This window comes from Sapajus apella, unplaced genomic scaffold (genome assembly GCF_009761245.1).
Source record: "Sapajus apella isolate SASKATOON/1434 unplaced genomic scaffold, GSC_monkey_1.0 scaffold37, whole genome shotgun sequence".
Lineage (NCBI taxonomy): Eukaryota > Metazoa > Chordata > Mammalia > Primates > Cebidae > Sapajus > Sapajus apella.
Window position 1 is genome coordinate 2,780,513 of NW_022436977.1, and position 12,622 is coordinate 2,793,134.

Below are 12,622 nucleotides of genomic sequence, written 5' to 3' on the forward strand. Positions count from 1 at the left end.
CAAGTGGGAGGAGTATAATGATCAACATTAAAAAATAGAACGATTCAAATGTAAGGGACTTCTTCCTCTAGCAAAGGTCATCTGAGAAGAATGCTGAAGCACTACAACAAAAAGGGGGAAGAAAAAGCTTTTACTGAAATAAAAATGTGCCAAAGTCAGTGTGGTGTCCCGGACTGGATCCCGAGATGGAAAAAGGACATCAGCAGAAAAACTGATGAAATCTGAATAATGCCTGCAGTTTAGTTAGTAATGTACCAATGCTCATTTCCTGGTTTTGACAAATGTGCTATCCTATAGGAAAGAAGTCAAAAATGGAGAAACTGGGAAAGGTCATGGGAATGCTCCATATTACCTCTGCAACTTCTTTTGCAAATTTAAAAATATTTCAAAATAAAAGGATTATCAAAAACAACAACAAATTCAAATGTGTGGAGCATTCCTATCTTGTTAAAGCATTTAAGATTACAGAAGAACACAAGACAACTTTCTTAAAAAATATATATATAAACTCGTTATAAGGTATTGTTCTAGGCTGGCAAGGAAGCACAAAAATAGATCGCTTACAAATTACTAGTAGGGATGCAAACTGTGGGTCCTTTCTGGAGAAAAATTTCTTAGACACATTTAAAGAAAAAAATCTACCTACTGGCCCAGCATCTCTATTAATAGGAATTTACCCTACATATGAACCTACAAAAGTAAACTATTTTTACAAGAATGTTCACTGTAGTATTTTTGTAAAAGCAAAACAAACTAAAAAAACTTAGCAATGACCTAAATGTCCACTAAAAGATTATTGGTTAAATTATGATGCCTACACAAAATAGAATACTCTGCTGCCACTAAAAAGATGAGCATACAGGTGGCAATGAAAAAAGTCCAGGCTGGGCACGGTGGCACACTGCTGTAATCCCAGCACTTTGGGAGGCCGAGGTGAGCAGATCACCTGAGGTCAGGAGTTTGAGACCAGCCTGGCCAACAAGGTAAAATCCCATCTCTACTAAAAATACAAAAATAAGCCAGGCATGGTGGCGCACACCTGTAGTCCCAGCTACTCCAGAGGCTGAGGAAGGAGAATCTCTTGAACCCGGGAGGTAGAGGATGAAGTGAGCCAAGATTGTACCGCTGCACTCCAGCCTGGGCAGCTGGGTTTGGGGAGACTTACTTTTCAATACAGTATAAAAAGGTGTACTGCAAATGCTTTTAAATTGACCGTGTATTATGTACGATGCTTTGGGATCTGAAAACACCTTTCTGCCGGAGACAAACTGTCCTCTTAGGGCTAGCCAACTGAGAGACTGCACAGGCTCAGCAGGGAACATGTCTGACATGCAAACTAACCAATCCAGAGCTTTTCCTCCTCTGTCTGGCCCAGACACCCAGAAGACACTGTTTCTCTGCCTGGATCATCCTGGGGCCAGATACCAGGTAACTAGCTACCACCTCGATAATTTAGATCCTGCCAAAATTATTTAAACTAGCCAGTCCTAAATAGTTTACCCTGCCTTGAATTTCCCAAGGAAGCTTCAATAAAGGCCATGGTCAGGCCGGGCGTGGTGGCTCACGCCTGTAATCCCAACACTTTGGGAGGCTGAGGTGGGTGGATCACCTGAGGTCGGTAGTTTGAGATCAGCCTGACCAACATGGAGAAACCCCATCTCTAAAAAAAAAAAAAATTATTAAAAAAAAAAAAAAAAAAAGGCCATGGTCTAGGCCAACCCTTGCTCCTGTCTTCTCCCTCCTGACCACCCCGGTGCTCTCCCATGACCCTGTGTGGCATGCGGTGACCCCCTCCAGGGGACATGCAAGTATAATAAACTTCTTCATTCCAAGCCTTGATCTTGTTTCCCTCTGTGGCTGCTCCAACTTTGCCATATCATACCTAACATGTGCATTTGCAGAACAAAGGAATTCACTGCGAATCTAACAAAATAACAAAATCTAGCCATTATAACAAAACGTGGTGAACTTTATTAAAGTCTGTAAGCATGGGTATGGGAGCATCTTTTATCTTTTTCCAAGCTTCAGTGGGGCAGTCTTTGATGAGAACTTGCCCTGGCCAGTCATCCAGGCAGCCTTCAACTTCCCTGTGGGCAAGCAGCACCCCAAAATCCACCCACACACCCACCCACCCACAGCACAGTGCCTTACCAGCATCACCCATGGAGCTGAAGATGCTCTCGGTGACACACATGATGGTGTCGGTGGCCTGGTCATAGCGGCCGATGGGCTCGCCTCGGCTGGCAAACTGCCGCACATGCTGCAGGAGATCATGCAGGGCCTGGCTGACCACGCTGGCCGCGGCACTGACCTGCTTCAGGAGCTCACTATCGGTAGTGGCTGCCTGGCAGGCGCGTACGCAGTTCTCCACTGAGCGGTCCACCAGCTTCCCTGCTTCAATCAGCTGCTCCTGGCACACAGGGGAGCTGATAGTGGGGCTCACAACCTGAAGCGAGACAGGAACAGGTTTTGGACACCATGGTTCAATCCTTATTTCCCATGTCCTCTCACAGTCCCATCAAATCCCTTCCTGCTCTGGGCCTCGGTTTCTTACTTACAGGACCAGGGATTCACCTAAACCATTGCTATGGTCGCACACACTCCGCTGTTCTGCTTCATCCTTGTGATTTTACATATCCGCTAATTTATATCTTCATTAGTCACACGTGATAGTCCACGCTACTGCCCTACTTACACAGGGAGAAATTTCTGAGCTTCCCGATTATACCTCCTCCCTTTTCGGATCCCTTGGATTGAGTCTTCTGAGTTGGGATACAAAGACTACCTGAAGGAATTTTATTTTTATTCCCAAAACACCTGAAACTCTGCATCATAGGGGGGTTCTGTCAGTTCCCTGCAAATTCTAGCAGTGTGTGCAAGGAAAGCTTGAGGGAGACGATTGAGGACACTTCCAAGAGATGCTGCAAATCCTCCCACAGGCTATGGATGCCACGCTGAGCCCGATCACAGATCTATACAACATGACAGGCCCTCAAGTCCAGAAACAGACAGTTCCATCTTCTGACGCATCATCACCGCGAGGACACATGAAGTGGAGGGGAAAGGGTATTTGGAGGCAGATGGACCTGAGTTATAACCCTAGTTCTGCCACTTACTACTTCTGTGGCCTTAACGTACTAACATTAGAGGGCCTCAGGTTCCTATCAGTAAACTAGAGATAATAGTGCTTAATTTGCAGGACTGCCAGGGAGATGTAATGAGGTGATGTATGACACACAGTGTGTACACCCTCACAACAATTCACATCCCCACTCGCTCACAGCCTAGAAAGGGTTCCCATAAACTCTGTGGATTATTTCTGAATCCATTTATAATGCAGTATCACATAAGGCAAGAACTATTTTTATGTAGGTGTAAAGACACACTGAGAAGTCCAAAGGGGAGACATAGCAATTTGCAAACAGAAATGAACTAGTGAAAAGTACCAACGGCCTGAGGACTTGGGCAAAGAACAAATGATAAAAGAATAGACGGCTTACGATAAAATCCTATCATCATGTACGACCTATCATCACTGAAGCAAGCTCTAAATCTCAATACTATTTGAACAAATTCTGCCCCTGATACTCCCCAGATGCCTGGAGGCACATAAGAATACACGATACTAGGTAGAAAGGGCTAGGGTACCAGCTGGCTTACCTTGGCACATGCCACAAGCTGGGAGGTGGAGAGGGCACATTGGGTGGCAGCAGCAATCACCCTGTTCTGTAGGACAGTGTCTTCTGCCACTTGGGCAACATTCTTTGCCTTTAGTACCAACATGGCAGCTGCATTGGCAACAGCTTTGGCCAAACTCATTAAAACATCCTAAGAAAAGGGAATCAAAGACTATTCATTTATTTTTATCTAATCACCTTTCACAGCCTGAAAATAAACATGTTATTAAAATTCCATTTGATCTTTTTCCTTCAGCACTTCAGAAGTTTTTTCTAAAATGTCAACTTATCTTTAGAGGTAATTAAAAAAGGAGTCTTGTATCCTAATAACTCAGTCTCTTATATCCATTAAACAGAATAGGTTTAAATCTAAAATAGTTAATTTGAGGGAAGGGTTATTATTTTAACCACTGAATCACATTCGTGCACTTATCTAACACGAAGTCTTGACCATGTCTCTTGGATGCGTGGTCGATGTGGTGGATCAGGAGAAGCTGAAAACATATCCAGATGCCACAACATCGTGTGCCGCAGGAAGGTTATAACTCATGGCCTCCAAGTCAACATGCCCCACTGTAACTTGAAAATTTATACTCTGGATTTCTACTTTGCACAAAGATCCAAGTCGTCATCAGAAATTTAGCCAGATCTCTACCTCCAGAGGGCAACATTTGATGTGCAAAGACACATAGCTGGCACCAACACCTACAGCTCAAGAGCCAATAAATGCCCTGAAAATGAGTTATTCTCAGTGTTCTGCAGCCTTCTAGATAGGAATTAAATTATTACAGAAAGTGGAAATGGAACCTATATAAATATACTAGCTATAAGATGGTTTAAGTGAAGATGCAAGGAGCTCTGAGCCTTAAAAGATCAGTTTATGCTTCAACTCAATGACTAAGCATTCTGCCTATAGAATTTAGAATACTTTGATTGAGCCTACCAGATTTATCACCCATCTGTTTGACCTAAAGAATAACCACTATTACAATTAATTTATTTCTTTGTTTTTAATACTGAAAGTAGTTTATTTGACTTGGAAATGCCTTCCCAAACATAGGAGCCATTCTGATTTTGAATAAACATGTCAAGGCTTTTCCCCTCAAGGAAATACGGTCAGAAGTCTTTATTAATTCATCAGATGATAAAGAGCACTTTTGATTCTAAATGTAAAGGGCACCCACAGCGTCTTTACAGTGAGATATTTTATGAGAAGATATATTGGAAATAATATTCAGCCTGCACAATTTTACACAGAACAAAGACTACATATAATCCAGCTAAATCAGAAACCCATGAATATATCAAGTAAGCTGATTTTAAATTGGGCAAAAACTAAGTGGTCTTAAATGAGCAGGTTATTTCAGTCTTTCTTAGGTCTGTGATGTTTCCGGGACATCCAAGGTAAAACTAAAGCCCATGGTGCTGAAAGCTGAAGATCCCTTTGGGATCTGACTGGCACTTGTCTACCACACAACTTTCAGGAATTGCTCCCACTATGGTTACAGTTCCTGGACATCTATCTCAATGCTCAGTGAAAACACAGCTTGAATGTCATAAATTATTTAAAAGATTTTTTAAAATAACTTTCCAAAGTAGGTCACAGTATTCCTTCACTTGATATGAATTCATCTTTTCAGATGGGGGCCAGGATTTGGTCAAATAGAATCATGATTGTTCTAAAGGGCTTTGTTAGAACTGTTTAAAGAAATCCTGTTCCTCTCATTAATTTTGTTCAAAAAAAAAAATACAGTTAGAAAAAGAATGTGATACTACAGCTATAGCTGCTGACAAGGCCTTTGTCAAAAGTTTCAACAAGACCACTATTATGTAGCCTGTGTAAAATAAATCTTTGTTAACTCTGGGAACATGCGGTACATTAAGAACTCAAGAAAAGCTCTGAGATATGATCTCAAGAATCAGAAAAATAGAGTAAGAAATCCAATGTCAGTTACCCATAACTGAAGGAGGTTACAGGATCACCTTACTGCACTGGTCTTTACCTAGAGACCTGACACAATTGGAAACATTCAAGTGAGGCCTGTCCCTGCTAACAAAGGCTCTGCAGGACTATCATCCTGAACCTGAACCTGCTTCCTCTGCACATCAGAATAGAAACAAACATTAGGAGGCAGGGTTTACATTCATACACAATGAAAACAATCAGTATACTACAGCAGGGAGAGGCAGGTAAAGCTTTTAAAAAACACAAGGTTGTGTGTGATGTTTTAAGGAAGAATCGTGACTTTCTCCTTCATCTTCCTTAACACATTGCCGGAAAACAGTAATATTAATACTTCTGGGGAAAGTAAATGACGACGTCAAGATAGTTAAGTCTAGTAAAATAGCAGCTGAATCTCAGATTTACTAAGTTCCTAAGTAGGTACCTGCCTGCAAATAATAACCTGCGCTAATACTAAAAGTAAAGGCCAATGCAAGGCCAGTTTGGGGGTCTGGAAAGGGAAGTCAGGAGGGGGATACAATTAACTTGGGTTTAGCAGAATATATTGATGTGGTCTACATTTCACTCTGATTCTAGGGAATTTATTACTGGCCATCCCAGTGTAGAAATGGCTTCCAGGAATATTCCTACCACTCATCATACAAGTTCACGCTTATGAGGACTGAAGAATGATGCCATCAAAACCTCTATCATGACATGAACGCTTGTGTACTGAATGTCTTATTGCCCTCCTTCACTCTCCACATGCCTGTGGCACTAGGCTATGGGACTCGTTCACAGCCCGCAGTGGATGAAGGTTGAAGTTTCATGTCTCACAACAAACATGGTCACATCTTAGCGTATCTGACACATCTTTTGCTGATAAAATTTGGAAGTTCTAGATAAAATGGCCACCCATGAAGCAAGAAACCTGAACACCGGAGAAAAGCTAATGATCTTTTTGTTCTGTCTACTAAATATTATAAAATCACTGCCAAATGAAGAGGTGGTCAAAACAGATGAAGCCAAAAATACAGGAAAAAAGGTATTTAGAGGTATCAGGTAGTTAATAAAAACATTACACTATATTTCTGAACTTGCTGATATCTGTAATATTAGTTCATATAAGTTTGTAACTTGTTGTAATTTATTCTAAGTAAATATTTCAATATATATATATACATATAAATGAATAATTTGAAAAAAAGTTTTAATAATTGAAGGCCAATGAAATTCTGTAGAATTCCTAACAGTGAACTTGACATAGGATTTGGAAAAGGGCATCTTTCAGGGAACCTGGGCTAGAACTGTAACAATTTAATTAGGATGTATTTATATATTACTTGCAAAATGAGAGACTTAGGAGGAGGAGTAAAGAGGACTGGCTCATCAGCACATAGGCAGATCATCCTGGCCTGAACCACACAGGCAGAGCATCCTGGCCTGAACCACCCTAGCAGTGGCCTCTGCTCTGTACCTTTTGAGGGACAGGGATGGAGGCAGACAAGCAGAGATGCCTGACGCCCTCTGAACTGCAGTGAGATGATACTACACAGTGGTGACAGCAGCTCCCCAGAGGGCAAGCAGCACATGTCCCTGGTATTGAAAAAGAAGGGTCACAAAAAAGACTTCTCTGCCATGCTTGTGGTTTGGGATAAGACATAAAAAATAAACCACCTCTGAGTACAAAGGAATTTCTTACCTGGAATCGCTCATCAGTCTCATTCTCTCCAATCTGTCTCAGAAGATCCCCACTGGCCTGTCCAATGCTGCCAGCAGCAGTCAAAACTGTCTGTCGAGGCTGTGAACAAAGAACACACCTTAATTAGAAAAAAAATGCATTTCCTCCAGTGCAGTCATACATGGAACTGCAGAAAGCAGAATCTCACAGAATTTGTTCCCTCTATCAATGAGAATCTCAGGTGGTCTGCCAGATAGAAGACATCCTGTTGAAATCTGTGCAGGCAAACAGCCAGTGTCTCACAAACCAGAAATGGGTATATGGATTTGAAATGGCCAATTAGTGAGCCTTGTTCCATTGGTAGGAAGGTGATACACATTCTGTGGAAATTAGGGCACAAACTTATATTCCCTTTAAATGTGTATTAGTCATGTGTGTTACATTCCTGGGGTTGCATCTACTCAAATACCTATGAGGGGGAGGCCTTCACACCAAGAGCTCAACTACTCCTGAATGCGGCTGAGCTTCTGCACCCAATTCCACAACTCCAATTACTCCTGCAGGGAAACATACCCCAGCAGGATGAAAGGAACAGCTTGAGAAGCAAGAGCACCATGGTCCCCCCAGCGGATGCAGCTGTCTCTTTAGAACCGGAGTGACTGCTTGCCTCTAGAGCTTACCTCTCCTGAAGTAGGCTGCACAGCTTTCAGCAAGTCTGACACTGCCCCAGCGAGGGTCCTGGCAGCTCTGAGCAAGTCCTCCCCGCTGCCGACCTCATCATCCATGAGGGCGGCCAACAGCTTCACACCCTTGGACATCTCAGTCAGGTTGGAAGAAATAGTGGTGATCGCGCATCCCACAGCCGTGTAGTCAGTGTCTGCAGGGTCACCTGGGACAAAAAGAACCATCCCCACCGAAGGAGGGCACGTGGTAATGGTAAGAATTTTCAAAACCCCACAGTGGCAGGAGTTCCTCACCCGCCATCCTGCAGGAGTCAAACACCAAGCTTCCCATGAGCACAGTGAGATGGCTTGCTCCCTTTCCCCAAGGTGACTTCAAGAAGGTCCTCTCACCTGGAGGCTTCGTGCATTGAAATTCTGAGTACAACCACCTTTAAAAATCCAAAGGAAGTCTCGGCATCTCATGGCCCTTTTCTTTAGGCCCCTGTCAGCAGCTAAGGGGGTCAACTCTGCTCCTAAAAGGCTGATACACTGCAGGGTGAAGCCAAGCAAGTTCCTAGCTCTCCTCTGACAACACAAGGCTGGGAGCCACGCTGTGCCAGAAGAGACCGCTGCTGGACAAGATGGGCCAAGGCACCTACGATGGGTCTGTTCATTCAAAACTATTTTCAAACTGTAGGTGCCAAGAAGGGAGAAAGCAGCCTCAACAGACTTTGCAGTAAGTCCAGCACACTGACAAACCATGAGAAGATCTGAATAGGAGCTTTTTAATGAGGATACATGATACAGGCAAAAAGCAATGACATGTTCCTTACCGCTCTCCTGGGTCACTGGGAAAAAATGTCAGAAGCACTCCAAGTGCCTAAGAAAAGACTATCCTCTCGTAATATGAAGTCTATTCTTTCAATTAACAGATAACTTATTTTTTTTAAATTAGAAAAACAGCTTTTAAGCAAAACCCCAATATAGCACAAATCTCTCAGGGACTTACCAGCTGTGAGGTTAACAACAGAAGCTGTTCCGGCCGTGATAGCATCAACTTGAGAATGAATTTCGTGTTTGGATTCGTCGACTTTGTTCTGAACCCATACCCTAGATGCCTGCAAGGCCAGACAACAGCACGACACAATCACAGCACAGAATTACCCAGGAGACCAGAGAGGCTCTGCCATAAAATCAGACCAGTTTTTTGGCTACGCTCTTCTTATGAGCACTGACGGGGCCCTTAAGTTATCCTAAACAGGAACCTTAACAGGCCCCTTGCTCCTTCGGAGATGCACAATGGTGTGCAAATTCTCCCCGTGTCTTACATTAATTATGTTGTTTGTGTTTTTAACTTTTAAGATCTTAGGGAGAAAAATTCCACGTGGCTTTATTTAGAAAAATTCAACTGAAAAAGAATGGGGAGAAAAAAAATCAATGTTTCATAATAATACCGCACATTAGCATTAATAGTTGTTGCTAATTTTCACCTTGCTTTGCAGGGAGCAGGGTGAGAAGGAGGGTGTTTCAGCTCACATGTGTTCTCTGTCAATGCAAGAAATGTCTCTTGCTTATAACGTGCATTACCTTGAAGACGACCAAGGGTCATGTTCATGTAGATGGTAAAACCTTTCCTGGTAAGATGAGGGGATGGGCTGAGACCCTGTTCTGGGTCCAGATCTACCACTAGCAGGTGATAGGACCTCGGGCAAATCATATTCAGGTCCTGTGCCTTAGATTTCTTCTACTGTAGGAATTCAATGGTTTATAAAAACCTTTCCAGCTCTTATATTTTATGTTGATTTGAACCTATAAGTAGCAAGGTCTCTATTTTCTGGCATTTCAGAACTTACCTAATAAATGATCACTTATCTTGATAATGATGACCCTGCAGTATGGTGCTCATCTGCTTCCTAAAACATCCCCAAAATATTTATCTATGTTCAGGATGTGAACACTAAAAGTAATTTACTGCATTCTAATTCTTTGAAAATTGGTGAAGCAGGAATGTAAAATCTTAAATATTTTAAAACTCTACCTCACAATTATAATGGATATAGGTGTCTGCCATGTTTTTACTCTGGAGTTCCTCAAAGCAAAATGTTTATGGTTTTCAAATACCTGGGAGAAATGGCGCTGAGGATACCAGCAACCTCCATGCACACAAGTGTGCAAATGAAAAACTCAGCATTATAGGAGAACTTGGAGGGCAGTTATCCTGGCAGGACAAGATAAAGCTACAGACTGTATCTTGGTTCTGGCCCCTGTGATGGTACCAGTCAGTCCTGCCACAGTGGTTGTCAACCCTGACTGGCCATTAGAATCACCTGGGGAGAATAAAAACCACTGATTCTCAGGTTCCACCCACAGCAACATCGATTTCTTTGGTCCCAGCCGGTGCTTTTGGCTTTGTTTTTAAAGTTTCTCGGATGATTCTAACGTACAAAGCAGCACTGAGAATAACAGTACTGGCTGGTGCTTCTCGAACATTAACGGTCACACAAAGAAGCTGGAAGCTTGGCTAAAATGCAGATTCTGTTTGAGTAGGTTGGGGAAGGCCCCCAATTCTGCACATCTCACACAGAATTGCCAATGCTGCTGGTCCTGGGAGCACGATTTGAGCAGTGAGGAGTCATGTTGAGAGATCCCTAATTTTCCAGTCACAGAGGACACCTCTGATACTAAACAGGCAATGATCTGAGTCATCCAATTTAACTTTTTCAGAGGCAAGTGTTATTCCTGAGCTTTCAAAAAAAAAAAAAAATCATGGGATTTCATGCAGCAGCAGCGACAGGAAAATATCTGGGTGAATCACCCTACCCTGCTGAAAAACTCAATGGTAGTAAGCCAGGGGTTCTCAAAGGACAGCTCCCAGGCATGCAGCATTAAAATCGCCTAAGATCTTGTTGGAAATGCAAAATGTCAGGCCCTACCCAAGATTCCACTGAGTCAAAAAAAAAAAAAAAAAAAAATGGGGAGAGAATTCCAGCAACGTGCGTTTTGACAGGCCCTTCAGTTAATGCCAACGTACGCTAGAGTTTGAGAACCCCTGGTAGAAACAAAAATAACAAACAGCTAATGCTTACTGAGCTCTTTCTACATATATGCGAGGGACTGTGCTAAGAACTCCACAGGTGATTAGATCATCACTTCTTCACAACAACTCTATTTACAGATGACAAAGTGGATTACAGAAGGGAAGTAGCCCAGAGTCACACAGCCAGTGATGGAGCTGGGATTTGAACTCAGATCACAGGACCCTAGGGTCCAAGTTCTCGGCCTTCCTGTGGTACTGCCAACAGGCAGCAGTACCCTATGATTCTCTTCTTCTGTGGGTGCAACTGAGAGACAAGGACTCAGTATCTTGAAAAATCACGGGTTTCCTCTTCACCTAGAGATAGAGATTTACCTAGCTGAATCTAGTGCATAACCCTGCTTTTTGCCAGGGCAGAGACTTGGCATGAAAACAACCGAACAGTATTTACCATATCCTGGCCAAGAGGTGGCAGCGAGTCGAGCTCACTAAGATCATCCTGGGCCTGCTGGACGGCGTGCATGCTTGTGTTGATGGTCCCCATCAGGGCCTGCTGGGCTGAGGTCTGCAAAGGCAGATGAAACAAAGCAGTCATTCCACACTCCGGACATGGCCCTTTATGCAAAACAAAGCAAAAGAGAACTCTGCGCTCAAGACAAAGCAGCCCAGGCTACATCTCAACAACCGGCTGAACCATCTCCCATTTTAACCTGGAAGCCAGAAATAGATACTGCATTATATTAACACAACACAAAATGAAGGTGACTGCCATGGACGGATAATAATCAGAAGCGTGTGAAGAGTTTAATTAGCTGACTAGGAGGCTCAGAAGAGTCCTTCCAGGGGAACTAAGGTGATGCAATCTTTGAGTACTAAGGAGCTCCTCATGCACAGGAAACACGTGGGTGTTAAATAAGAATGCTTCCTGATAGACAAGGACTCCAACTAAATCTACAGACAACATACTTTTTCAGAGACAAGGGTTAATCCTGAGCTTTCAAAAAGTTCTCGTCCAATAGCAAGGGATTCCCAAGGCCAGCCTGAAAGGCACTGAGTCAGACAGACCAGCACAGTGGAAAGGAATCAATGACTGCCAGGGCGAAACCTCAAGATCTCTGGAAACCTGGTCTACTTCTCAGACTTTCCTATCAGCTTGATGCTGCCAGGACAGGGGAGCAGAGTTCTACGCCTGTATCACAAATCATGTTGAGAGGTCCCTAATCTTCCAGTCACAGAGGACACCTCTGATACTAAACAGGCAGTGATCTGAGTCATCCAATTAAAAAATACACAGCTGAACGCAGCATGGTTAGAGTTCCAACACCCAGCCCATCACCGCTGCTGGTGTCCACCCTGCACACCGGAGGCAGTGGACTAACGAGCAGGGGACGACAGGAAGCCTCACCAGTGGCGGCATGTGGCCTCGGTGCATCTGCCCAACCATGACCTGCTGCTGTGGAGAGGGCATGCTGCCAACGTTGAAGGTCTCAGGCCCGCTGGAGCCTGAGCGCATCACGGCCGGCAGTGCCACTGAGCCGTGCTCTGCCTTCCCGGTCCGGTTGAACTGCTGCTGCAAGATGGTGGACCTGCCGGGAAAAGTGGTTTGGTCACTGCGAGGAAGCCACC

General features: G+C 43.6%; 1 protein-coding gene across 9 annotated transcripts in view; it reads right to left on the minus strand.

Annotated features, from left to right (window-relative positions):
* TLN2 (talin 2) overlaps nucleotides 1-12,622 on the minus strand; it is a 458,983-nt gene that overhangs the window by 135,184 nt on the left and 311,177 nt on the right. For all 9 annotated transcript variants that reach the window (XM_032297261.1, XM_032297255.1, XM_032297258.1 and 6 more), the window contains 7 exons: nucleotides 12,402-12,582; nucleotides 11,448-11,561; nucleotides 8,972-9,080; nucleotides 7,981-8,189; nucleotides 7,322-7,420; nucleotides 3,661-3,828; nucleotides 2,152-2,446 (listed from right to left, as the gene is read on the minus strand). In XM_032297261.1, the coding sequence (XP_032153152.1) occupies nucleotides 2,152-2,446; nucleotides 3,661-3,828; nucleotides 7,322-7,420; nucleotides 7,981-8,189; nucleotides 8,972-9,080; nucleotides 11,448-11,561; nucleotides 12,402-12,582 (1,175 nt within the window). The remainder of the gene's footprint in view (nucleotides 1-2,151; nucleotides 2,447-3,660; nucleotides 3,829-7,321; nucleotides 7,421-7,980; nucleotides 8,190-8,971; nucleotides 9,081-11,447; nucleotides 11,562-12,401; nucleotides 12,583-12,622) is intronic.